At 40.5% G+C, this 26,999-nt stretch overlaps 2 protein-coding genes across 8 annotated transcripts in view; both read right to left on the bottom strand.

Moving 5' to 3' along the window:
* The window catches only part of SMC5 (structural maintenance of chromosomes 5), a 75,892-nt gene extending 58,770 nt beyond the window's left edge, over positions 1–17,122 (bottom strand). Inside the window, exons 1-7 of one of the 6 annotated variants that reach the window (XM_074813179.1) lie at positions 16,898–17,122; positions 15,046–15,187; positions 13,862–13,914; positions 11,591–11,753; positions 9,144–9,278; positions 7,901–8,041; positions 3,481–3,642 (exon numbers count right to left, since the gene is read on the bottom strand). In XM_074813179.1, the coding sequence (XP_074669280.1) occupies positions 3,481–3,642; positions 7,901–8,041; positions 9,144–9,278; positions 11,591–11,753; positions 13,862–13,914; positions 15,046–15,187; positions 16,898–17,016 (915 nt within the window). In that variant the 5' untranslated portion in view covers positions 17,017–17,122. Of the gene's footprint in view, positions 1–3,480; positions 3,643–7,900; positions 8,042–9,143; positions 9,279–11,590; positions 11,754–13,861; positions 13,915–15,045; positions 15,188–15,839; positions 15,930–16,886 lie in introns of those variants that run through there. The other 5 variants (XM_074813178.1, XM_074813177.1, XM_074813181.1 and 2 more) reach the window with 5 other exon arrangements.
* A 3,756-nt stretch (positions 17,123–20,878) lies between these two features.
* The window catches only part of MAMDC2 (MAM domain containing 2), a 68,083-nt gene continuing 61,962 nt past the window's right edge, over positions 20,879–26,999 (bottom strand). The window contains exons 12-14 of one of the 2 annotated variants that reach the window (XM_074813183.1): positions 23,744–24,003; positions 22,152–22,236; positions 20,879–21,841 (exon numbers count right to left, since the gene is read on the bottom strand). In XM_074813183.1, the coding sequence (XP_074669284.1) occupies positions 21,780–21,841; positions 22,152–22,236; positions 23,744–24,003 (407 nt within the window). In that variant the 3' untranslated portion in view covers positions 20,879–21,779. Of the gene's footprint in view, positions 21,842–22,151; positions 22,237–23,743; positions 24,004–26,999 lie in introns of those variants that run through there. The other variant, XM_074813184.1, reaches the window with a different exon arrangement.

Raw genomic sequence — 26,999 nt, 5'->3', positions numbered from 1 at the left:
GCATCCTAGGTATAGACTACCTCAGGAGTTAAAGACCCAAAGGGGTACCAGCGGGCCTTTGGTATAGCTGCCCTGGAGGAGATTGAGCAATTGCCCACCTTACCTGGCCTCTCAGAGGACCCCTCGGTGGTGGCGTTGCTTAAGGTTGAAGAGCAGCAAGTGCCAATTGCCACCAAGACGGTGCACCGGCGGCAGTACCGTACTAACCAAGATTCCCTGGTCCCCATCCATCAGCTGATCCGTTGACTAGAAAGTCAGAAGGCAATCAGCAAAACTCACTCACCTTTCAACAGCCCTATATGGCCAGTGAGAAAGCCTAATGGTGAATGGAGACTAACCGTGGACTACCGTGGCCTGAATGAAGTTACACCAGCGATGAGTGCTGCAGTGCCGGACATGCTAGAGCTCCAGTATGAGCTGGAGTTGAAGGCAGCCAAGTGGTACGCCACGATTGACATTGCTAATGCGTTTTTCTCCATTCCAATAGCACCAGAGTGCAGGCCACAGTTTGCGTTCACTTGGAGGGGTATCCAGTACACCTGGAATCGATTGCCCCAGGGGTGGAAACACAGCTCCACCATTTGCCATAGACTGGTCCATACTGCACTGGAGAAAGGTGGGGCTCCAGAACACCTGCAGTTCATTGATGATATCATTGTATGGGGGGACACAGCTGAGGAAGTCTTTGAAAAAGGAAAGAAGATAATGGAAATCCTCCTGAAGGCTGGTTTTGCCATCAAGCCACAGAAAGTTAAGGGGCCTGGAAGGGAGATTCAGTTCCTAGGAATAAAATGGCAAGATGGGCGTCGCCACATCCCAATGGAGGTGATAAACAAGATAACAGCCATGGCCCCACCAACCACTACAAAGGAGACTCAGTCCTTCCTGGGCGCTGTGGGGTTCTGGAGGATGCACATCCCAAACTACAGCCTGATTGTGAGCCCTCTCTACCACGTAACCTGCAAGAAGAACGAGTTTAAATGGGCCCTGAGCAACAACAAGCCTTTGAACAAATTAAGCAGGAGATTACCTAGGCAGTGGCCCTCGGGCCAGTCAGGACAGGGCAGGAGATTAAGAACGTGCTCCCCGCAGCCGGGGAGAATGGCCCTTCCTGGAGCCTTTGGCAGAGAGCAGATGGGGAATCCTGAGGCCGACCTCTAGGCTTTTGGAGCCGGGGATACAAAGGCTCTGAAGTTAACTATACACTGACTGAGAAGGAGATACTGGCAGCGTACGAAGGAGTTCGAGCTGCCTCAGAAGTGGTCAGCACTGAGACACAGCTCCTCCTGGCACCCCGACTGCCAGTACTGGGATGTATGTTCAAAGGAAAGGCTCCCTCCACACATCATGCAACAGATGCCACGTGGAGTAAATGGGTTGCGTTGATAACACAACGGGCCCGAATAGGGAACCTCGACCACCCAGGACTGGTGGAAGTGATCATAAACTGGCCAGAGAACAAAGATGCTGGGGTGTCACCAGAACAGGAGTTGAAACGTGCTGAGGAGGCCCCACCATATAATGAACTGCCAGAGGAAGAGAAATGATATGCCCTGTTCACTGATGGGTCTTGTCGCATTGTGGGAAAACATCAACGATGGAAGGCTGCAGTGTGGTATCACACACAACGAACCACTGAAGCTGTTGAGGGACAAGGTGAATCGAGCCAATTCGCAGAGGTGAAAGCCACCCAGTTAGCTTTGGAGATTGCTGAGCGAGAAAAGTGGCCGAGGCTCTATATCTACACTGACTTGTGGGTGGTGGCAAGTGCCCTGTGGATGTGGTTGCAGCAATGGAAACAGAGCAACTGGCAACGCAAGGGCAGACCCGTCTGGGCCGCTGAAGTATGGCAGGATATTGCAGCCCGGGTGGAGAACCTCATTGTGAAGGTGCGCCATGTGGACACCCATATACCCAAGAGTCGAGCCACTGATGAACATCAACACAACCAGCAGGCGGACCAGGCTGCTAAGATCGAAGTGGCTCAGGTGGACTTGGACTGGCAGTGTAAAGGTGAACTGTTCATAGCCTGGTGGGCCCATGAGACCTCGGGCCACCAAGGCAGAGATGCAACATACAGGTGGGCTCAAGATCGAGGGGTGGACCTCACCATTGACACCATCGCAGAGATCATCCACAGATGTGAGACGTGTGCTGCAATCAAACAAGCCAAACGGGTGAAGCCCCAGTGGAATGGAATGAAGATCGATGGATGAAATATAAATATGGAGAGGCCTGGCAGATCGACTACATCACACTGCCACAGACCCGCCAAGGCAAGTGCCACATGCTCACAATGGTGGAAGCGACCACTGGGTGGCTCAAAACTTATCCAGTGTCCCACGCCACCGCCCGGAACACCATCCTGGGCCTCGAAGACCGAGTCCTGTGGTGACACGGCACCCCAGAGAGGATTGAGTCAGACAATGGGACTCACTTCCGAAATAACCTCATAGATGCCTGGGCAGAAGAACATGGCATCAAGTGGGTCTACCACATCCCCTACCACGCACCAGCCTCTGGGAAGATCGAGCGCTACAATGGACTGTTAAAAACTACATTGAGAGCAATGGGGGGTGGAACCTTCAAACACTGGGACACACATCTGACAAAGGCCACTTGGTTAGTCAACACAAGAGGATCTGCCAATCGAGCTGGCCCGGCTCAGTCAAAGCTTCCACATGTTGTAGACGGGGATAAAGTCCCTGTGGTGCGCATGAGGGATCTGCTGGCAAAAATGGTCTGGGTTAGTCCTGCGCCAGGCAAAGGCAAATCCATCCATGGGATTGTTTTTGCTCAAGGACCTGGGTGCACCTGGTGGCTGATGCAGGAGGATGGAGGGGTCCGATGCGTACCACAAGGGGACTTGATTGTGGGTGAAAACACACCGTGAATTATACTGTGCTTTTGTTAATTCTTCTTTGTTATTGCTAATTGCTAAATGGCAGCTGGACGTGATGCAGATGGTATAGAATAAAGGGGTGGATTACGTCCTGGTTCAGCTAGGATAGGGTTAAGTTTCCCCAGCAGTGGGGGGGGAAGCTCTAGCCGGGTTATTCATATACCATGCTGACGTCACATCCTGGCGTCCAAACGTGGGAGAGTCGGTGAACACGTGTATTATGCCATCTCTCTGCTCTCACTGCTATATCGGTAGATATGTTGCTCTGTTCATTGTTGTTACTGTTATTGTTGTTTGTTTTGTTGCTGTTGCACTGTTGTATTAAACCTCTCCTTATCTCAGCCCCGAGGCTTTGTATTTCAGTCCCTTTGTGGGGGAGGGGCAGTGGCCGCATGGTCTCAGACCCCGGCAGGGCCTAAACCAGCACACAAGGGCATGAGTATTTCAGAAAAATTTCTTCTGAAACACACCCTTATGGCACTCTAGAAAGAAAGAGGTTATTGCTTTACACTTTATAAAAGCTGAACACTGAACACCTGACATATTACATAAGCTAACTGAGAACTTAAAATACCTACCTTATGTCTGATTTTCATATTCAGACTCTTAAAATATTCTTCAGTTTCTTGGATTTTTTTTGTCACTGGGGTCTGCATTTCTTTCAGATTCTTCAGTTCTTCCTTGGCTTGGTCTCTGCTTTTTTTCACTTCCTCATGCTGCTGACGAACACTTTCATATTCCTTAGAGGAGTTGAAAGTAAAATAATTACAGACTTTTGTCTTCTATTCCAGTATTCTACACTGCTCTAACATTTTATTTAATTGTAAATGAGTTTTAGGAAGAAAAATCTCATTCAGAAGCTAGTATTAGAGCAACTACTTAAGTAATCCTCCTGTTACTAGTCACTATGTCTAGGAGATGTAGGGACCATTCAGTCCCCAGTGAACAAGCCCACACATTCAATGGTTCTTAAATAATATGCAATTCAAGTAGCAGAAGAAATGACCAATTTGTCTGCAATTAACTTGCCTCTAAGTCAATCTGGGATCAGTGTGGAAAGAGTAATTCTTTAGCCCCTTCTGTCCATAGTTTGAGCACTACTTAGGCAGAAGTCCTCAAGCTAAGGAGCTAATAACTATAGAAAACTTCAGGAGAAAGAAAAGGAAGGAGCTGGACAGATCAACAGAGCCAGTTATAGACATAACCTGGAAGTAAACCAGTGAGAGAGCAGAACAGAACTTTGGAAAATAAAACAAAACCACCATACACCACAAATACCAGAGAAGTCGCTATCTAGGGAGTTTAACTGGAGATGCATTCCTGAGAAGAAAGAGATTGTGAGCACTGTGGTGACCAAGAACCTTCTCTTCAAGAAGGTGGGAATTTTGGGGAGAAAGTAGTTTAAACTAAAGGAGTCATTACTAGTGAATTTTTTTGTTATGCTGTCTGGAGAAAAAACAAAAACAAAAACCCACCCAGAACAAACCAACCAACCAACCAAAACCAAACGAAAAAGATATGATGATGTTCAATGATCGTTAAGGGTTCATCAGAAAAAATATACTTAGAGGGCCAGAGGGAGGAAGAGTAGATACATGTACATGGAAGTGCAGAGGAAGGGAAAGCCATTGGATTTAGCAGGCACTAAAGAAAGCCCCTGGTTTAGAGCATACGCCTGGATTACTCTAAGCTTTGGAGCATTAAAAAAATAAAGATAGCCTGCACAATCTATCTGTAACTGCTAACTTTGCCTTATCCGCTACCACTTTTTCCTAGTTAGTTTTTTAACTACCCCACTTGTAAACACACACAATTAATCACAAATAAATGAACTTAGGCTACTAAATCCAGATTATTTCTTCATAGTATCTTCCTCATAAAGCCAAAAAGTATTTGAAGAAACCTGCTGTAATTCCATGTGGAGTACTATCAGTAGCCACCATTACAAAGTTACAGAGGTAAAGCAATTATACTTCTACTTCGCTGATAGAATAAGCTTAAAATTTAGCTCTGCTCTAAATACGGTATTATATTTCAAGGTTAAAGCAAATGCTCAAACATACAATTACAACTTACATCTTCAGATACAAGCAGAGTCAAATTTTCCTAGAAATTGTCATGACATGGTTTTTATACAGCAAATCCCTTTAACACTTTAAGAAAACCTGACTTTCACTAGAACTCTATTTTGGTAACCTTTAAACAAATAACCTTGATGCCTGTAATTATGCACTTAGCTAAAGATTGCAGTACTTCCAAAGGATTGCAGCCCTCCTAAAAGGCATTGGCACCTAAACTACATAATAAAGCTTTTCTTGATTGTGATTGGAAGAGGAGGAAGAGAAGAATGGACATGGCTTGGTCAAAACACACTTTCAGAATTACGTGTTTTCATGGCATTTACAGCAGGAGGAACAGCACCTTCTGCTGATATACTACCTTAAAACAGTATACTTTATGGTATACCATACTACCTTAAGCTTGGAGGGGTAAGAAACTCCTTTTCTTTAAGACTCTACAAAAAAACAGCTATCCATGTCAAAAAAACTGTAGCTCCTTAAATCTGCTCACTGACTGTAGATGACACAATAAATTCATGGAAGTTCCATTAAGGTACACACAAGAACATAAAATGTCCCCTAAATCCCTGAGTCCAATTGTTTAAGGCTGTACTCCTAGGGTTCATTCTATGGAATTTAAAGCAGATGCTCAAAAGCCTATTAAGACATAGACACATATAAAAATGGTGTAGAATTCTCCACATACAGAAGTGGCTGGCACTAACTAGAAAAAACACTTGACTACAAAAGTGTTTCTCAGGTGAAAAGCAGTGGGGTTTTCAGAATAAAAACGCAGTTCTGCAGTGGTCAAACAGTAAAAAAATTCAGCACTAAACTTCCTCTTTTCCACTAGGATCAAGAGACAATCTAATGTCATATTTCAGCTGATCTGTTTTCAGACTGTCTGTCTTCTCCATTACATAACATACTGTAGTGTTCATACATCTGCCTCTTGACTGATTTGGAGGGTCTTCTAGTTACTCGGTTTTGTTACAAAAGGCAATTCTAAACAGCTAGGTATGTTTGGTCTACAAGTAGAAACCTACCTTTTGGGAAGGATGGGAGAGAGGGAAGATCCACTGAAGGAAGAATAAACTCCTGTGCTACTCTCTTTGGTGAGCTCAATTTAAGGTATCAAAAACATTTATTCTTCGGAATAATAGTGCTAGGTCAGATGACAAAGAAATATGACCTTGTAAGAGAATGTGTTTCTTCTTTTAGAGAGAGCTTGATGTTGCAGTATAGAATACCAAGAGATCTATCAGAAGGATTTGACAAAGTACAAAATAGCAACAATCTTGTACACTGAAGATCACAATGTAACGTGAATGGAATTTTGTTGCAGCCTACAGGTCAAATACCTTCTACCCAGTAAAACAATTACGTTGATGACCCTTGGTTTCAATTGTAGATTGTCTACAGGCAAGTGACTTCTGCTAAACAACCTGGTACACACTACTGATTTTGTACTACAAATCTTCACTGAAACACACTGTTGTTTCTATGGATTCAGTGGACAAAAAGTTAAATTTCTCTCAATTGAGAAAGCATTTAACAGTTTCAGCCACACAATTTAATACTCTCACCAAAAGTATTTAATAGTCTCAGCAACACGAACTGTCTGAAAGACAGCAGTGAAAGAGTAAGGTGTGAAGAAGTCTGTCTAAATTTGCTTAAGAAACATGTAACTAACAGCGATGTTCTCAAACTTATGGAAGGCAATTTAACTGAGAGCAGGTAAGATTCTTAGGTTTCTCCCCTGCCAGCTTTCAGAGTTCTGTATCTACAAATATCTTACAGTAGAGAATCTGTATCGGTCTAGATTATGCAAGACCTTCATCTCTCCTAATAAAATAACTAACTCTTCTTTTTAACTAAGTCAAGGTAATGCATATGTAGCAGGAAAAAACTGCATCATTCAGCAAGCACAGTAAGGGCACAGAGCATACGGCCCTCCTTTGCACCAACCACCATCCATTTCTATTGCTGCTCCTATATCCCTCTGTGCTGTTAGCACAGAGGTTTGAAAGCAGTGAAGGTACATCCCCTGAATCCAGTTGCTCTTCAAGATACGAGGGACAAAGTTCCATGTGAGGCTTTGTTATCTGCAAAACTGCAACAAAACACCTTACAAAAGTTTTCTGCATCCTCCACAAATATTACATATAAGTTTTCATAAGTTCTGTATCTGTATTTCATGAATTCTATAAAGCTTGAGAACAAAGCAAGCAACATAGTGCTTCAATAAAACCCATGTCAGCTTAAACAGTTTATAATAATCTGACTGACCATTCAACGTTAAAATAATCTACAGTCAAAGTGCTGTTTAGAAAGACTTATTTTGCTTTATATAAATGACCTGTCCTTGATTCTAGCTCTTTTAGATTTAAAAATTTCCATCTTTCCAAATGCCAACATTTTTGAGATTGGCAACCTATATTCACCATGATTCATGTCATATACACAGCAAACCTCAATTAATAAATTAAAATGAGCAAAGGGAAAAGACAATCTGTAAAAAAACAAACAACAAAAAACCCCAAAAAACCAAACCCATGTTCTGTTAAAAGAAGTTACAGCTGGAAGAAGCAAGTGGAACTGGCTAGGCACAGCTTAAATTAAGCTAGTTGTGTCTGGAAGGAAGAAAAGGAACACTGCTCTTGGCCCATACTGCTGGCCTTCCTAAACGGGCAGTAACTAGTTAAGTTACTTCCTAAGCAACTTCTTCAGTCCAGCTACATATGCAAGCAAACCTCTGATTAAAGTTAGGCCAAGAACAGTATTTCAAGACCTGGCCTGTTTGTACGAAGCAACTGTAATGATGTTCAAGTTATTCTGGTCAAACTTCTTTTAAAGAAACTTTTGGCACATTTCTAGTACTACAGTATTAGGAGAAATGGGTTAGGTAAGAAAAACACTGAAAAAATAAAAAACTTACCACCCAAGGCCTTTTCCTCTCAAGCATCTCAATTAAGTCTAGATGGCGCTTGTGCTCATGGAATTTCTCAATGTCTTGTTTGTAACGTTCAGTCCTCTGTATCATCTTCTCCAAAGACTGAGTTTTGTCTCTGCACAAGTTCTGTAAGAATATACATGTTCATGTTTTACAGTATCTACTTTGTGAAAACACTTTTCAGAAATAGTCCACACCTCACCTGTACATTAAAGCAGAAATTTAACACTAGAGAGGACATTTTAGCATAGCTGTAATTAGAGGTGAACAACCCAACTAGGAATAGCTCTCCAGCTCAAGTATGTGTATCACATACTTTCTGTGAAAACAAATCTAATTTAAACAGATATCTTAATCTGAAGAAAGTGTTTTAACTTTTTTTTTTTTTACATTTTCTCAGGAATTTACTCCCTACAGCTCAAGCCTCCATTAATCTAGACATTTCTAAATCACCATAACTAGTTTTGATAAAGACAAGTAGCAAAAATGCTTGTGAAAGATCTTGTAGATATTTGTAACAGAAACATTAAGGTTGGTATTTGAATGCAGTATGTATGAGTGGAAATGCATGTGTGTACACAAGCACAAAAAGAAACAGCACAACGAAGGATTAAAGGAATGGCCTGTCTGGCTAATGACAGACACTGCTCACAAGATACTATTCTCAGCAGTAATAGCAAGGATTATTTCTGCAAAGATCACTAAGCCTGCACTCTGGTGCAGGGAAAGATCCGGTATCCTAAAACCAGGACAGCAACAAGGTTGCAGCTTACCGCATACACTCTCCCTTTCCTCTTTGTCTGTTAGTGTTCCAAACCAGGAAAAGCAGGTATCAACAATCTTGTCCATAATTTACAGAAGTTAAAAGTCAGCAAGATTAAAGCAAAGAACCACCGTATAACAGCTGATGACTCCTAAAAGGCATAAGAGATCTGTCCAGAAAAGTTGTTGCCATTCAAGAATTCCAGAGAAGCGGTAAGTACTTGACAACAGGCATCCCTTGTCCTCTGTCCAGACCACTTGCCCACACGTGTCTGCATGCTTACGAGCATGTGATTGTTGGAGTGAATGAATTCTGAGAGAAGATGAGCATGATTTGGTAAAATGAACTTTGTGCAGACTTTCTATGTAAATACCACCTTTTAAGTCTGTAAGATCTTACATTAAATTTTATTACGCTAATTTCCCTATAGTCACTGCTCTCTGTCTCTATAATGTGCATACTTACCTCCAGTTCTCTTTCCTTTTCTCTGAAGTTTTTCAGTTCACAGTGAAACTGGTACATTTCTGGAGGACCGATGGATTTTTCAGTGGCTTCAAGCAACTCAATCTTACTCAGTCTTGCAAATTCTCCAACTTTGTCCTACAAAATAAAAAAAGTTACAAAAATGCAGTATTAGGTATAACAGTGCAATACAGTAATACTGGATTTGAATACCGCAACTTAGTTCTCAGGAACATCACCTGACTTACAGTTCTATGATGAACAGCTACAGTTTAGTTCAGTTAAGCATAGGAGGACCATCTCACAAAGTAGCAACCAAACCCTCCTAAACATTTGTAGGATTTCATACATGGTTTCATTGGAGCTGTTCTGCAATGATTTAAACTTAAACCTTAGCTGTTCTTGGCTGTTTGGCAGCTTTTGAGGGTAGCTGTGGAGGATATGGCTTGGTCCACTATTTTTGAATTGGCTATCATTCTTCTTAACAAGACAGTTTAGTACAGACAATTAAAGGTTTAATTCCACTGTGTTCTTAATACTGGTTCTCAGGTTGCTGAGGCTACACCTTCCCAGTATAAATGTTATGATGTCCTGGTTTCAGCTGGGGTAGAGTTAATTTTACTTCTTCATAGCTAGAATAGTGCTGTGTTTTGGATTCACTATGGGATTTGGTATGAGAAGAATGCTGATAATAAACTGATGTTTACAGCTGTTGCTAAGAGATCAAGGTCTCTCCAACTCCCCATGTCCTGCCCATGTGCACGTGTACAAGAAGCTGTGAGGGGGCACAGTCAAAGCACCGGACCCAAATTCGCCAGTGGAATATTCTGTACCATGTAACGTCATGCTCAGTATATAAAGCAGGGGCAGCCGGGAAGGAGGGGGGTTATTTCTCGCTTCCAGGATTGCAACTGCAGGATTTTGGGGTTTTTTTTTCAGGATTGCTAGCCGGGAACTAGCTGGGTATCAGTTGGTGGGTGGTGAGCAATCGTATTGACCATTACTCATTTGTACTTTCTATTATTGTTATTGTTTTATTTTATTACAATGTCTAAACTGTTTTTTATCTCAACCTATGAGTCTCCCTTTATTCCTCCAATTTCGTCCCCACCCGCTGGGAGCGGGGGAGGGTGAGTGAGCAGCTGTGTGGTGTCTGCGGCCAGGTTCAAACCACAACAACTCAAAAGTTAAGTCACATAGAAGTTAATATTAAGGCCGACAGCCAAGGGTTTCAGGAAGCATTGCTGTTGTCCAAGGCAGAACAGCAGCTCAAAACCAAGACTGGAGAGAAAGGTGTGCTTGCCATTGCTACAGTGGCAGAGCGCAAATAAACCAAAACTTTCAACACAGTAACATTCACTGAACTGACACTTACGTACTAAAGGAAGAGAGCTGTTTTAAATACAAAAGTTAGGTTGGCAGAGTATGCAGAAAGTTCTACTCTAAACAAATATTATGAATATGTAAGCAAAAAAAACCCAACCCCAGACTATTTTTTTCTGAAGTATTAGCTTTCTAAATCTGTGTTTTTCAGCATGTCTTCTCCTTGAATAGAACAATAAACCCATGGTTGGCTACACTCTGATAAGGTTTCCTTTTACCATGAATTGGGAAGGTCTTAGGAAGGAATCTGCCACAACTTTTTTTAAAGTGCAATTATGACGCAACTTAGGTATCTGCACAGAAATTCTGACATGCTTGACCATGGATTGAGACATGGAAACTGCTTGTAGTATTCTTTAATCGTCTCTCTCCTTTAGGAGCTATTTTCCATCAGGATGATTTTACTCTTACATAATTTGATCCTGAGTATCTTTAAGTTCTATGCTATACTCAAGAAACTGCTGAGCCACAGACGTTACCAAAAAGGCTCTAACAGCAGTCTCTGTTGCAACTGTAGAATCATTTAGTAGGACTGATTTCTGGTTTTTGGAGAAAGAAATCCAGACAACTCTTCCCCTTCGCTTACCAAGTACAGGATCCAATCCTGAGGAACTGACTGGATATAACCACAGGAAAGTGCATGCAGGAAAGTCAGGGATGAAGAACTACAGGAACCATGCAGGTAAAGGTACAGAAGCAGTGCTAGACCTCAAGACCTTATAAAAATTTCCCTACAGATCTGTAGTTTAAGAACATCCCTACAGCAGCACAGACAGGACAGAGAGATACCACTGCTAGTGCTGCTACTCAAAGACCAACACGGGGAACATCAGCAGCTTTCCTTTCAGTACCAAGTGACAGCAGGTACAAAACTGTCCAATTACTGAGCTTAAAGGTCACAGAGTTCCTCCTTTCTTTCACCATCACACCAGTATGGCTACCTCATCCCTCTCATTCTTTGTGCTGTCCCATTAAATCACTGAAGTGCTACAAAAGCTAAGAAGCAACAAAACCCTCTCAAAACAAAGAACTCCATTTGCACCCACTGTCTCCAAATTCGTTCGTACCTGAGGAAGAAACTGGCACAAATTGTCCACCTGGATGTTTAAGGCTGCAATCTGCTCTTCTACTGCTTTCAGGGTTGCTGACTTTTTGTCAATAAACCATGTTGAGGTGTTGTTCACTGCCTGAATCTCACGTGTGATAATGATATTGTCAGGCATCTTATACCTGATTAATAAGAAGAATTGTTTACACTTTTGAGAACATGCAAAGGTTACCAAGTGTCAAAGTATGTTAGAGATACGGTATTAAAAATTTTAAATATCTAAATATTTAATATAAATTAACTCAACAATAGCAGCAGATTCACATTTCACGCTTTAGAAAATGTCCAGTACTCCAGTGATGAATTAATCTTACAAAGGTATATGCAAATCTTAACTCACAGGAAGTTACTCATACAAATTACATACTCGTGCTGAATGTATGAACCATTTAAAAGCTGTTACAGATGTGAATAGTTTATATAAAAGTGTATTTTTTTATGACATATAGTAAATTTTAAAATTGGTATGCAGGAGATGCACACTAACACTATGCCTTTAAAGTAAAAAATATTAGTGTACAGAACTACATCAATAAGCTGTGTACATACATTCCATTTGGGAGTAAAAGTAGTATCATACAGTATGAAAAATACTAATTTGTTTTCATTTTTTTGCTTTTAAAGAACAGCAAAGATGCATCAGTTGTCCACTTAGTTCTCTAGCTTAACACTTATCTTCAAAAATTTAGTCTGGTTAAGATGCATCAATAATAAATGAGCAATGAGATAGTCATAAACTCTTGAAATTCTGGTCACCGTTTTGATTTAGAAACTGTCTAGTGCCTGTTCAGTCATCATATAGTTAAAGATGGTGTATAAGGGCTCACTCATAACATAACAGTTTGGAAGCTGTGTACCTTAGGAGACTTAAGAACAGAGATCAAAGTAGAAGCGAGTAATTCAACAGCTTGCAGTGTTTGGGTAAGTGTCCTAGCGATATAAGCCTACTTTTTAAAGACTGTACAATTATTTCTTCGCAAGTATCCACTACATTATTTTAATATAACAGACTTCCTTCAAAAGACCTACAAAGCCACTGTCCATTCTTTTATCAAATTAAGGACTTCATACTACTATAGCTCTTGATTTTAGTTACAATCCAAGGGCCAGATTCAACCAAGACAGTATAGGCTTATGGAACTCAAATTTTAAAATTCCTGTCAAAAAGCAATGTTCTACATCATTGCTCTCTTACCCTAGATGTTGCATTCAAGTATTTTCTACCAATTAGACAAAGGTCTGAATTACATTGCAACCACTAGTTACTAGAGTAAAAATGCTAAGTCTTCATATACTGCAAGTCTCTCTTCAGAATTCCAAGCAACATCAGGATGTATCTATGTTGAAACAATCACATCGTCTACCTGAAAGACATCCTACCTCCTTACGCATTGTTTGGCTGGTCTCCAAAGTATGTCTTACTTGATCACTCCCACAAGAACAAAAGTGAACAGGATTTTTTCAAAGATCTGTTCCAGTATATCTTTTTTCCTTAACACAATTTTATTTTTATACAATCTGATCCACATGGCCAATCATTATACAAATTAACTCAGGCTCTGAATCAGATGATTAGCAAAATGTTCTATTTAGTTCAGGCAAACAGATCAGGTTAAGGCTTATCAAAACCACCTGTGCTGTTGCAGCTTCATTTTAAAGTCTCCCTCAAAAAGCACCCATTTAGGAATTCTATTAGGAATTCAGGCTCTCTTTAGTTGTCAGAAAAACCCCAAAACCCTACCAACTTACAGGAAGCATGTAATATTGCCCTGTAACCACAAGTTACTGATGGAATTCTCCTGAGTAAGTCCAAATGATTTTCAGTTGCTCAGTTTTGCAAAAGCTTACCTAGAAGAAAGACTACATTAGCCAGAATTAGTCAGATCTACCCTTTTTTAAATCATTTTATTTCAGTATGTGATGTTCTCAGTAAGAATGTAGAGGAGCCCCTCATACCATATACATCAATCTTCATCTATATATTCTTTGTACATCAAGACAAGGTAAAATGCTTCAGAAAGCAAAATCAAGACCAGCCATCACTGTTTATTTCTTGCATGGTAATTATTTAACTTTAGAATTCTGAAGTCTGGGTGGAAAAAAAAAAGTAAATCACCAGCTTAAAGACAGACATCTGTACACCTGATTTTTTTTTCACAACTTTGTGAATGACTGTGTGGGGAAATAATCTAATTAAAAATGCATGAGGAAATACAATTTTACTACTTACAGTTCAACTTCTACTACACCTTTCAAGCAGCCCTGCTTTACAAAGAGACCAACCTACAAAATTAATTATAGAAGTCATTATTGCAAAATAGCAGTGTATTAACATATAAACTCTTACAAAAATATGTATTTGTATAATAGAGTTGCTGTAATGGGATATTTTATTGAAAACTTACAATTAAAAACTAAAATTTATTCTGGCTAAGTATTAACCAAAAATAAAGGAAGATGCTATTATCTTCCTTATCAACTAGCAGCATTAGAACTTCCTCCACAGGTTAAGAATTTCCAACCAATTTCAACCTCCAAAGCTGAACAAATTATAATCAGCAGATCCACAGAGGAAGACGTTCTCATGAACTTGGGGAACAAAGGCAATACAAATGGAAGACACTGCCAAATATCTGTACCAATAGAACTGACAATTCTAGTAACATAAAAATATATAAACATGTAAAGCCAATAAAAATACCAACACACAGTGCTGCCATGCAGTCAGTTTCCATATTTACATTTGCTCAAGACTGAGCTGCAACCAGAGAATATATACAATCATTTAGGTATGCAGATTCAATGCTCCAAAGATCTACTGAAATATATTCCATTCAACCAGAACATCCCAAGAAAGCACGAGCAAAACTTAAAAATTTGACAGTAAAAACTTCCTACTATAATGTCAACACATGATCTCTTGGGAGCAAAAAGTTAAAATAATAAAACAATCCAACATCCATTTAAATCAAAGACCAGTGGCTTCAGGCTTTTAGATAAATTCTCAGATACATTATGGACACGTTATTTCTACAGATTCAATATACCTGGAAATTTAAGTTAGACCTTTTTTTAATTTCTCCTTTAGTTGGTATTTCTGATCAAATGTTATTTATGCATGAGGTGTCATTTTCCTACCATACTGTGAAGGCTTAGACATCTTCAGATATAACCTCTAGACTACTCAGGTTCCAGTACAATTCAGAAGTTTCCATTTCATAGTTCAGCCAAGACAACAAGTAGTTAAGTAAAAACCCTTTTGGTAAAAGGCTATGTCTCTGGACAAGGTTATTCTACAATTTGGACACCTTACTTTTTATAAAAATAAAGCAAATCAAGGAAGACAGTCTTTTCCCCCCTCCTCTGCTAGACAAGGCTCTTAATGAAATTAAAATTACAGAAGTTCATAGTTACCTTATCAGCTCGCCCTATGAAAGAAGGTTTTCCAGCCAGTCCCAGGCAGATGGCACAAACAATGCTTGACTTTCCTGTTCCATTAGCACCTATAATCATGTTCAGATTGGGTCCTGGACGTACTTCACAGACGTCATATGTTCTGGAAAGCACAATATTTTTTCGAACCTTATAAATATTGTATCACCTTAAAAAAAAGTACTTTATTAAAAAACACTTTATAATTATATTAAATATGACAGATAATTTTATCAAATCTAGACTCAATCCTCAAACACTCTCTTGTAAGAAAATCTCAGCACGAAAAAACTACAATAAACCACTGTGGAATATACTCCTGCCAGCCAGAGTACTTACAACAACTTTCTTCAAAACAAACGATTATAAAGAATTAAATCCAGCCACCAAATGACAATTTCTATTGATTTTACTAGGACATCACATTATTTTACATATTAAGAAAAAAACCCCACCAAAACAGAAAGAAAATTGAGTGAATTCAGTCAAGTCTGTTATATTTAATTCCAGCTGCTTGCTGCACCACTAGCACAGAAGATTTCACTTGTCTAACCAGTACAATGTACTTGGGTCTTAAATTCTGCAAGAAGTCCATGGAACTCATCATGCATTAGCTTTCTTGAGTTACAAGAACCTAAAACATTAGCCTGTTATCAGTGATTTTTTTAAAAAATTGTATTATAGATCTTTCGTCGTGTGCATCCAGCATGCCTATGACAATAGCAACTACAGGAAGAGACCAAGCCTTAGCATGCAAATTGAAGACAAACCATTACCGTTGGTATGATCAGTAACATCCCAAATTTATAATGAACTCCACCACTGGATGTTCTGTTCCCACACTGTACCAAACATACAGAGAGGAACTGAGACGCTAACACCAGAGAAGAAACAGAAAGCAGTTAGTGATAAAACCACAACATAATCCATGTACCTCTGGAAGAGACTGTATTTGAACCCTTAATTCTGAGGCTAAAACTGCTATGTCTGAAGCTTCACTGGACATCTGTATCGTGAACTATGCTACTCAAAACTGTTTTCAAGGCTGACACGGAGCTGTCAGCATACCAGTCATAAGAAAATGCACTGAAAACTTCTACTATTATACTATAATAGCTCCAAACTGAGCAGTATTCCTAATACACAGAGACTGGAAAGAGCACATACAAAAGATAACACCAAAAATACTTTTTCCTAATGGTTCCCAAAGCCTGTCCCCGCTGCTCTATGAACATCCTCTGCACTCTCCCTTCCTCCACTGACTGACAATCACCTAACTGGTTGAAAAAAAGCGTGCAGAGGCTGACATGGACAACAGGAACTACCACCTTAGAGGAAGGAGGGCCGACACGACCACCTGCTGGGGAACGCACGCCAACGGAAGTGGCACTGCACTAAGCACCTACGGGACTCGTAACCCACACAGCACGCCCTCTCCCCGCTCTAATCACCTTCCAGGGAAAAAAAAAAAAAAAAAAACAAAAAAAAACGTTTCACGCACTCCCTCTTCCAGCCCGACTCGCCTCGGTACCCAAGGCTCTATTAAGGCCCCCTGTTAACCGAGGGTGACTCCCCGCTCCGTGCACCACGACGGATCACGGCCCTGCCTCGCCAGCCCATCGCTCCAGGTTTGGCCCTCTCGACTTAACTGCCAGCTCCCCAGCCCCGCAGCCGCTTTAAAACGGAGCGAGGTGGGGGACGCGCAGGAAGCCGAGGCCGCCCAAGCCGGCCACCAACCTCTGAAACGGCAGGGAGTCCGCACGCCAGCCCGCGGCCAATGGCGACCGCTCAGCCGCCACCACCTGGAAGGAGAAAGCACCCACCGCTCACTCACAGAAAGTTCTCCATGTAGATCCTGACGATGGAGCCCTCTACGAAGGAAGGACGCACCTTAGAGCTCCTCACGGGCTGCTTGCTGCCGCCCCCCCATTTCCTCTCCGACACCCCCGCCATCTTCCCCGTTCAGCCCGCTCTCAGCCCCAGGCTGAGCGGACATGCCTCACTCTCATTGGCGGGCGAGAAACGGCGGGCAGATGAGGAGCGCGCTCATTGGCTGAGGAGGCGGGACTAAGACGCTGTGTAGTTTTCCCCAGACTCGCAACAGGGCTTGGGCCGGAAGGGCCTTCGGAGATGGCTGTGTCGTGCCGGTGCCCACTGACTGGAGGAAGGCGGGGCGGGGCGGGGCGGTAAAGGGGGCCCGCTGGGGAGGTTGTGGTGTTGCTTTCGGTTTCAGACCACGGGGCGGTGGTGGTGGTCCCCCAGCCGCGTCGTTTACCCGGCGTGCAACACGCCGGTGTCCCCCCAGGGCAGAGGTATCGGGCTTGTTTCATGTCTGCGCGGAGTGGGGTGCCGGGCGGTAATTCCGCACAGCTAGCACACGGCAGGAAAGCTTCAGTGTATTCATACACTTCAAACTACACGAATACACGTTTACTGTAGTGACCATTGGTTAGTTTCTTACCACTTTGGACCCTGATTGGTAAACAACTTGCCTCGTCTCGATTTAAAGTTACAGTGTCTTTTTATTATTCTGCGCAAACTCTAAAGGGGGGACAAGAGTCTTTTTGGTCTTGAATTGAGTCGGCGGGCGCGATCTCCAGCTGCTGTCTTTACCTTTCCCCCCATTTACCATAGGTTTTTGCTGCCTTCATGCTTCTTTGGCAATTACTCAACTGTCAGCGCCTTCTGGGCAGGATGTTTCCCCTTCTGGGAGGCTCCTGCCCAGGGGCTGTAGGCCCCGGCGGCTCTACCACGAGGTGGCGGCACGGCACGGCACGGCCGAGCAGTTGGGCGGCCGGCGGGTTCCCCGGTGGGCGCCGTCCAAGTGTCCCTTTTCCTTCGTGGGGACTGGCTTGTGTTCCCGGCCAGCGAACTCTTGTTTTCATATTCCGGCACCTGTCTGGATTAATTTACTCTTTTCTTAATTTTTAACAAGACAAGAGGAAAAACATTTTTTTGCATGTGTTATGTTGGTGATCACAGAGTCCGTAGGAAGGATAATGTCCTTTAGAAATGATCCTAGAGGATCACTAATATACATAAAAGTAATGTAAAAGAGTATTAAAAGTTTATTCAGTCATACTTAAGCAACTAAGAAACTTGAAATCCCGAACTGAAATGTATTTCCAAAGGAAGTGCTAAAATTAAGTAAATTTGACGTCTGACACCTAGTGTTTTGTTCGAGGTAGGACAAGACTCATGTTTTTTTCAAAATATGAGGGGTAGAACCTTTTGACTCAGCGTGTCATGTTGCAGAAGAAGCATGCTCTCTTCGGTCTTTTATCTTACACAGCGGTCCCTTCAGAGCAGTGGGTCTCCTGAGTGTGGGCAGTCACACTTGTGAGCTGTGCTCACATCCAGGTAGATAAAATCCCAGGTCTTTTAGCGTTCAGCTTGAGCTGTCTTAGTGAAGCTTCATGACCCAAACCGGATTTATCTTATTTTGGTGTGACACAATAGTCAGCCAGAATACAGTGTCATTTACATTAGCACACAGCTAGAATAACAATTCTGGTTTTCCACTGGTGTAACTGAGATCTGAATTTGGCCCTCTTTTTGGAAATTAATAAGGATAATGACAAAGTGTCGGCTAATGGAAAAAGAGTATTAAACAAGAGGGCAATAAAAGGGCTTTTCCTCTTGCAGCCTTGTAGCCAGTACAGATGCTTCTCATCAAGCACAAAGACCACTAATCACTGGCTCCACTGTGTAAGCCCGATAACAATTCCCATCACTGAAGAGGAGATAAAAGATGGATAAGAGGTGAGCATCCTGCCCCAGAAGGTGCCAGAAGCTGGATGATTGCCCAAGAAGCATGAAGTCAGCAAAACTCTGTGGAAACTGGGGGTGAAGTAAAGGCAGCAGCAGGAGATCGCAACCACCTGCGATCAAGACTGAAAAAACTTGCACACACACCCCCTACACCCTCCTCCCCTCTGCGCCCCCGCCCCCGCCCCCCCGCAAGGAGCATGCATCCTAATTTACACAGCATGTGAGGCTAATTTAAATATATTACTAATCAATAGCAGGTGGAATGGTAGTTACCGACCAGAGAGTGTAAACTTAGGTTTTTACAAATCATGTAATAGGATAAATAGGCTGTAGTTCCTTTGTGTAGTGTGCTAGCTTTGTGGAATTACCCCTAGAACTCAGCTTTGCACAACTATGGAATAAACTGAGATGTTGGTTCTGTGTGTGTGAGATTGACTTTTGCATACCAGGTAAGGAACCCTGTTTGAGGGACAACACTGATCTCAGAACAAGTTCAGTTCCACTCCAGGACAAAGCTACACGTAGAGCAATGAAATACAAGCCTGTTAGTGTTTGGGGTGTTACAGCTGCTTTTGAAGGTTTTTCATTTCCATTTTGTGGACTGTGCCACAACTGGGATCAAAGCAATCACTTGTACATTCTTCATTAGCTTTTGAAGAAATTTTCAGTCAGTAAACAGGCCTAGTATGGTAAGTGTCAGAACTGTTCTTTGCCCTGCTGTGGTCCCTGTACAGCTACTGCAGCAGTGAGAAAGGAACAGTAGTAAAGAAACAGGGATCCAGGACAGAAATCAGTTGCACAGGGAGTTTCCTCTTTGGACAGAGCTGATGGAACAGTTTTTATGTCACCATAAAACCAAAGTTCACCAGTGGAGAAATCTTAATGCACCTTCCCTAGTTTTCAGGTGTTTTGCAGCCATTCTTTCACTACTCTGAATTTCCTATTCTGTAAACTGAAGTAATTTAAAGCCACCTTTCAAACTCTTCCTCTGGTCTGTAATTCCTGCAACAGAAATGGGTGGAAAGGTGCTGTTCCCTGCTGAAGGAAGAACATAGGCACTTTTTTTTTCAGTCAGGACAGGGCTTCAGGCCCTACAGATAAATACTATCCTCAGTGATACTGACAAAATCATTGTACCAGGGAGGTCCCTAGAGAATGCTCAGTAGAGAGCAGAATAGCATACTTTGCTTACGTTCTTACCCATTTCAGCCTAAATCTCATTACTTTGATGGAGTGAAGCAGAGTTGCATGAATTGTTAAAGATAGGAATCCAAGAGTTACACTTTGTGCTTCATTCAATTTACAGAAAAATCCCCTCAGAAGTATGGAGAACCATCAAGCCTGACGACTTTAACCACTTCATTTTCACTTGTTTTCTGTTTAGATAATTTGTTCTGAATGTTGATACCAAAGTATATGCTTTACAGAACAGCTATAAAACTTATTGACTCTTAGGAAATGGTCCATTGTTTCTGGTTGCTATCATTTTCAGAATAATAGCAAGAGTGATGCATTCATAACCAGCTGCCAATGGGGACTGTAGGTAGCTAAGATAGGCACTTAAGATGTCAATTCCTTTTGGCTCTTCCTCAGTCTCTAGGAAATAATAAAATGTTTCAATCTGTGTGGTCAACTAAACGTGTTAGTACTGAATGTATTTAATTGAACAATCTCTTCAATTGTTTGGGTCACCAAAATGAAAATTAAAGATGCAAGGAGCTAGATTGTTCCAGGTGCTGTTGATCCTTATAGGCCATTAGGAAAAATGTATACTTTGTTCTAAAAGGAACAAAGCCTTTTCCCACTTTTCAGGGCTTACATCTTGCAGAAGCTTGAATGTGGTGGCTGTAAGAATAAGTTCTATGGCTCAATACAGGAACTTCTTGCAGCAGGCCAGATAATTCTTTCTGTTAGCTGTCTTAGGTGATGTGGCCTACACATTTCATTTTGTTCATATTCAAAATATTGAATTCAGACTATTAGATTAGGTTCAGTTGTTTCTCTTTACACTGATAACTATAAAGTCTAGAGCAGAGCAGTAAGATGATTTTCAAAGTTATATTTTATTAGGAAGTTATAATAATTCCAAACCAAAATCTTACACACAAACACATAAAACCTTAAAAAATAACAATTTGTGTGAATTTAGTTTCCTGTTAATATAAATGCAAGGCATCTGTGGTTGGGTAAAGTATAAGTACATTCTCTGTGAGTGTACAAACTGATTTATTAAAAAAAAAAACAAAGACTTGTATGCCAGAAAACATATGGCTTCAAATGTTTCATTTCATATAGTTCAATGTCAGCAGCTTACACTGAATTAACTGGAACACTAAAAGTGAGTTTGTTATTGGCAAGAATGACAAACATATTTGTTATAGTAAAAGAAGACAAAACCACAAAAAATTGCCATCAGAGTGTTAAGAGTTTCCCAGAGAGATTTGTCATCATGAATAATTGCACTTAACCTGTAGGCTATTACTAGTAGCTAATACTATTTTCTTTATTATTTCAAAATATTTATAATTTCCTTAACAAAAATCCATTTGGTACCCATCACAAAACATTCACTGAATGCAGATTTAAGATAACACAATATTGGATTTTAATTGTGCACCTTTACTTTCCTCTTTTTACCTATATATCAGAAATGTTATTTTAAAAAATAGCATTAAGGTGAATGATCTGTGCAAAATGGGAAGCTTTTATATAATAACTGATACCTCATGCAAAAGAGCAAAAATATTGAAAAAAAACAGTCTAAGAAGCCCTGAGTCAATAATTTCATTGCAGAGGCGGGGAACATGAGTGCTCTGAGTTCTTCCTATACATCGGTGCATATTCAAACTTGTCCAGTATTTACTTAAAACATATTTTAAAACGGGCAGTTTGTGCAGTTTCTCACATATAAATCTACACACTTCATTCCTTTCAGCAGACTGTATTTAATACTCAATTTCATTTAAGCTGTCAGGATAGCCTGATGAAAACTGAATTTCTTCCATTTCTGGAATACAAAGAAAAGAGAAACAGCATACATAAGAGTGCATAAGACAGAATGTAATTACCATAGTGGATTTAAAAGGGACTGCCATACAGTTTTTAGAAAGTGTTACAGCATCTTTACTACTCCAGATTCTGAGGATGGTCTCGCATCTTACCAGAAAACAAAAATTCTGCACTAACCCAGCAGCATGATACTAAACTGAGATCTATGCAGTGGGGATTCAAGGGAAGAAGTATCACCTGTCTAATTACAAAAACCACTGTGAATTGATAAGTGTCTCCTAAAAGAAACAAAGTATGTTTAAACTTACCTAAACAGGGTCCTGCTTGGAACAGAATATCATCAATAGCAGTGTCACTTCTCATTGACACACCGCGGATCGCCTCAAAAATAATCTGTAAAGGTAAGACACAGCTTTTTATGAATCCCACAGGAAGAAGGACTAAAAAAAATAATACCCATGCAGTCTATTGAAGGATCTAATGTGTCCTGAAAGCCTGTTTCTTGGCAACTTCTATGCTCCATCAGTGGACTGAAACTTCTATGTTCCATTAGTGGACTGATTGACCTGGTCAGAGAATTTGGGTGTGTGCTGTGCTGAAAGAAGCAAATTTGTTATCACAGTTTTTTAAGGAAGTGTTGTATGTTATTGTCATGGTTTTGGCTGGGTTAATTTTTCTTCTTAGCTAGAATAGTGCCGTGCTTTGGATTCAGTATGGGATTTGGTATGAGAAGAATGCTGATAATACACTGATCTTTTCAGTTGCTAAGAGATCAAGGACTCTCCAGCTCCCCATGTCCTGCCCGTTCACAGCTGTACAAGAATCTGGGAGGGAGCACGGCCAGAGCACCGGACTCAGATTAATCAATGAAATATTCCATATCATGTAACGTCAAGCTCAGTATATAGAGGAGGGTCGGCTGGGAAGGAGGGGGGTTCTCTCTCGCTTCCAGGATTGTGGTTGCAGGATCTTGGCTTTTCCAGCATCACTGGCTGGGGACAGGATGGGTATCGGTCAGTGGGTGGTGAGCAATCACATTGTGCATTACCCATTTGTACTTATTATTGTTATTATTGTTTTATTTTATTTCAATTATTAAACTGACCACTGATAAATTTTCTCTAGTGATGTGGCATTTCTGTCTTGCTTTTCAGCCCAAATGTGTCACTGTGTATTTCCCATACGCAAGCAAGACTTGAGGGGAAAAAAAAGCCTTACAATATTATTTTATGGTCTTACTGATGAAGCTAAACTTGTTTTTCAGTAAAAGGTTTCTTTATTTTTTTTTCTATTTAATTTCTAGGCTCTTAAGGTAAAGTGATTAAAAAAAGCCCCACACAACATCTTTAGTCAGTGACCAGTGCGGTTTTGTGCCCAGTGCATTTCAGTCAATAGCAATTTCAGCTTCCTCTGATAGAAACTGAAGCAGGCTTTGTCTCTGGCAATACTGAAATGATGACACTGTTGAAACCAAAGGCAGAACTCTGGCTTTGCATCATCCCTTGCCTTTGGTACCACCCCAGAAAGACCATCCTGGAAGAAGCACCCATTTTATCACAGCTTAATGGTTATGTCAAATCTAGACAGGGCTGTAGATAGCTGAAGGAAAAGAAATTGCACAAGTGATCTAAATATAAAATACTACTACTGACAATAAATGATGAGAAAACAGCATTTAAGTACTTTTAAAAAATTGAATTAATGTATTAAAGTCTTTAATAATTCCCTCCCTACCTTCATCTGGAAGAAATTACGTGTTACTTCAGCTTGTTCAGGTATTCATTCAATGCTATCTACATTTTAACACTTAAATTTTTTGTATACAACACAAAACTTGGATTCTAGCACACAGTGCAGTTCAATATTCCATTTTGACTGTTTTTTGTTTGTTTTTTCTTACCTGGTAGTTTCTATCACTTTCATATTCTATCAGTCCCCTTAGCCATGAGATGCTTTGTTCCCCTGTCCTCCTCCACAAAGGAATCTCTTCATCATCACCTTCCTTTTTTAGATAAACACTTAATAATCCAGTCCCAGCTCCATACATGTGATAGAAAAATGTCAAGCACTGTTTCCCAGAGGTTCCTCTTAGTGATCCTGAAACTAGGTATGCTCTCTGTCCATAGACCATGTTGGAGGCCTCTATATACATGTAGTATCCTTAAAGAGATACACACCAAATATTAGCAAAGTAGAACACATTCTCTCAGCATGTTCATGAAGCTCAACATGCTCATTATATAAAAAGCTATGATTGAAACTATTTTGATAAAGATTTTTATGTCATAGACTCATATCCGTGAACTGTAATGTTTGTGATAATTGTAATAATTGTGTAGTGTAATAATGGTAATATTTGTGAATGCTAATATAAGAACACTTAAAAACTTGTTTATATCTGATGAAATACATAGCAACAGAAAGGACTACAAAGGAACTAAAAATCATAGCTGTTCATAAACCAGGAATGCACTCTGACAGTGGCTGATTAATTGGAATTCAGAAACAGCTGCGTGTACATCTGAGGGTACAGTTTAGGCAGTGGTTGGAGCTGATGCTGTTAACAAAGCACATTAATTGAAATACCTGTTTTAAATCACATATGACACCAATAACATTTTTCTTTCCATGACCAATTTGTGAAGACACAAGGAAAACTAGACTCTAGAATCCATGAATGAATGAATGAATGAATGATTGTCATGAACTCTGATCTGTGGAAAAATTAGTCATTAATTGGTGGCAAGCAAATTAATCCCCCCCATCCCAGTCAATCCATCATTTGGTTATTTCCAGTTGGAGCAAACCAAAGTGTGTCAAAAGACTGAGGAGCATCCTCACGTCCCATCTGCTGCATATTGCAGCTGTTCTGTGTCTTGAGATGTACAGTCCACCAGCAGGCAATGAACTCAGATTTTGCAGCAGCTCTTCATGCAGTCCAACTGCTCCCTTTTTATGGTGTTGGAGAAAACAAGCTGCCCTTCTGTCACCACAAGTCCTGGCAGTGAGATTGGCCTCAGGGGCAGAGGGGACTCCAAAGGATCAGTGAGGCAGGAGAAAAGCTGAGAGACTCTAGAGCAGCTGATGGATGCTTGGGGTGTCTCTCATGATACTCATGAGTCCTGTTATCTACACAAACTCCTGCTGAAGACATCCCCTCTAACCTGAGTTGTAGTTTGGTGGTAAGCAGCAGTAAAGTGAAAGGGTGAAAAGGAAGATTACAGCTGTAGGTCTGTAACGAAAAGATAATTTCTTACAGTGTATTGGTGAATTCCCAAGGCTATTTATACCAAACCTTGTGCAAGCCATTGTGAGGATTTTGAGGTTCACTATGCTTAAAAGTTCCTTGAGTTAGAAATCAAAACCTACAGCTCATACTATAGTATAATAAAATAACTTGCATTTAGCTCTAAGGCCTGAATCATATAACAAACTTGTTGGAAAGACTAGATCAGCTCTTGGGTTTGTGAATTCAAATCCACATATTCCTCAGCACATCTTGCTGCAAAGGGATGTGTGAAATAAGGAATAAATGTTGTTGTCGCAGGCCAGGCTTAAAAGATTCTCTTGCTTCACCAGTTCTAAAGTCCAGCTATCAGCTTCCAATCTCAGAATGCTTAGTGATCTACATAAAATGAAAATAGGTCTAGTCAGTTTCTGCCTTAGAATCTAATCAAGAAAATTGTGCTAACAGACCATTCCTTTTCTTGAGCAAGAAATTCCTAAGTATTGCTCCTATTATAAGGAGAGGGTTATTGTCCTTGAAACAGAAGAGCTGGGATATACAGTATTTGAAAGAGGAAGAATAAAATATATTATCTAGGGAATAACCAGGGGGGAAAAAAGCACCAAACCAACCTGAATGTTGAATCCTTTTACCAAATTGAATTTGGTTACCTACCAAAACAACCAGCAACTTTAATGTGATGTGGTCCTTTTGGATTGTATTTTGTAGAAAAAGAAGGGTCTGCCAGATAATACAGAGATTGCCTACAGATGCCAGTCCAACACCCGCATTTCAAAATAAAAATTCTCAAATGAACTTTAAAAATTTTTAGGAAAAATTCTCACTTATTTTAAAGCTGGTGATCACATGTCTAGTGATGCAGAATAACTAGACAGCACAAGTAACAAAGACTTACAGACAGTATGTCATCTAATTCAGTCTAATGTCATCTAATTGATAAATGGAAAAGGGACAAGATTTCAATATACCCTTTTGAAAGTCATTCCACAGTACAAAGGTGTCATTATTGGGAAAACATTCTTGATTTGTAGATAGCCTACATTTTCCACTTAGATAATTTAGCCAATTGATCTGGTCATAGTATGGTCAGATTTGTAAGTAATGTTTCTCAGTTTTATTTCATAACACATACGAGAAGTTTTAAGGTTTAAAGCTTACTTATCTCTGAAGGCTATTCATATTTTTACCCAGAATCAGTACTGTTTAGAATTAACAATGGAAGAACATTATTTCTTGATGATCTAAAATTTCAAGCCAAAAAGAAAAATTGCCATCTGCATTCTCAATTCCACACGTAGGATTTTGGCCATACAGTCCCATACACCAGTCAATCTCCATACTTTGCTCAGACTGCAGCTACTACAGAAATTTTACCAGGAGGTAGGAAGGGGAGATTTTGCTGAATGTGCACAAAGCCATCTTTTTAGATAAAGAGATCAGAAACAAGACAAAACATTTGTTATTTTGTTAACTAGAAACAAAACAGTTTTCCAGAGAAACTTGAATTAAGCTTGCATAGAGCAAGAGACTTCATATGCACAGCTGAAATAACTATGCTTGATAATGCTTAACGTGGATTACACTCAGTCACAGTTGACAGAATAATAACAGCTTTTCATGAGCCTTTTGAGCAGGCCAACTGTTTTTGTAATCCAGCTAAAATTTTTAACGGGCTGGATAGATGGCTACTGTGAATAAGCCAGCTTGTCTGCAACTGACTATAACTTGTTGAATGAATGCTAACCACTGTGAAGGAGAGCAAATACAAAGGCCCCAGAAGCCTTTTAAAACCTGTGTAAGCATTTAAAGTTCACAAGCCTCAGGGCAGTTTCATCCGTTATACTGAAGTCAGTGAAGTTGTTACTGAGGTCCTCTTCTGCAGGAACACAAACACCCAAGGCAGTGTCAC

The sequence above is a fragment of the Strix aluco genome, chromosome Z (assembly GCF_031877795.1).
Source record: "Strix aluco isolate bStrAlu1 chromosome Z, bStrAlu1.hap1, whole genome shotgun sequence".
In the NCBI taxonomy this organism is placed as follows: Eukaryota; Metazoa; Chordata; class Aves; order Strigiformes; family Strigidae; genus Strix; species Strix aluco.
This window is presented reverse-complemented; position numbering and strand designations above follow the sequence as displayed.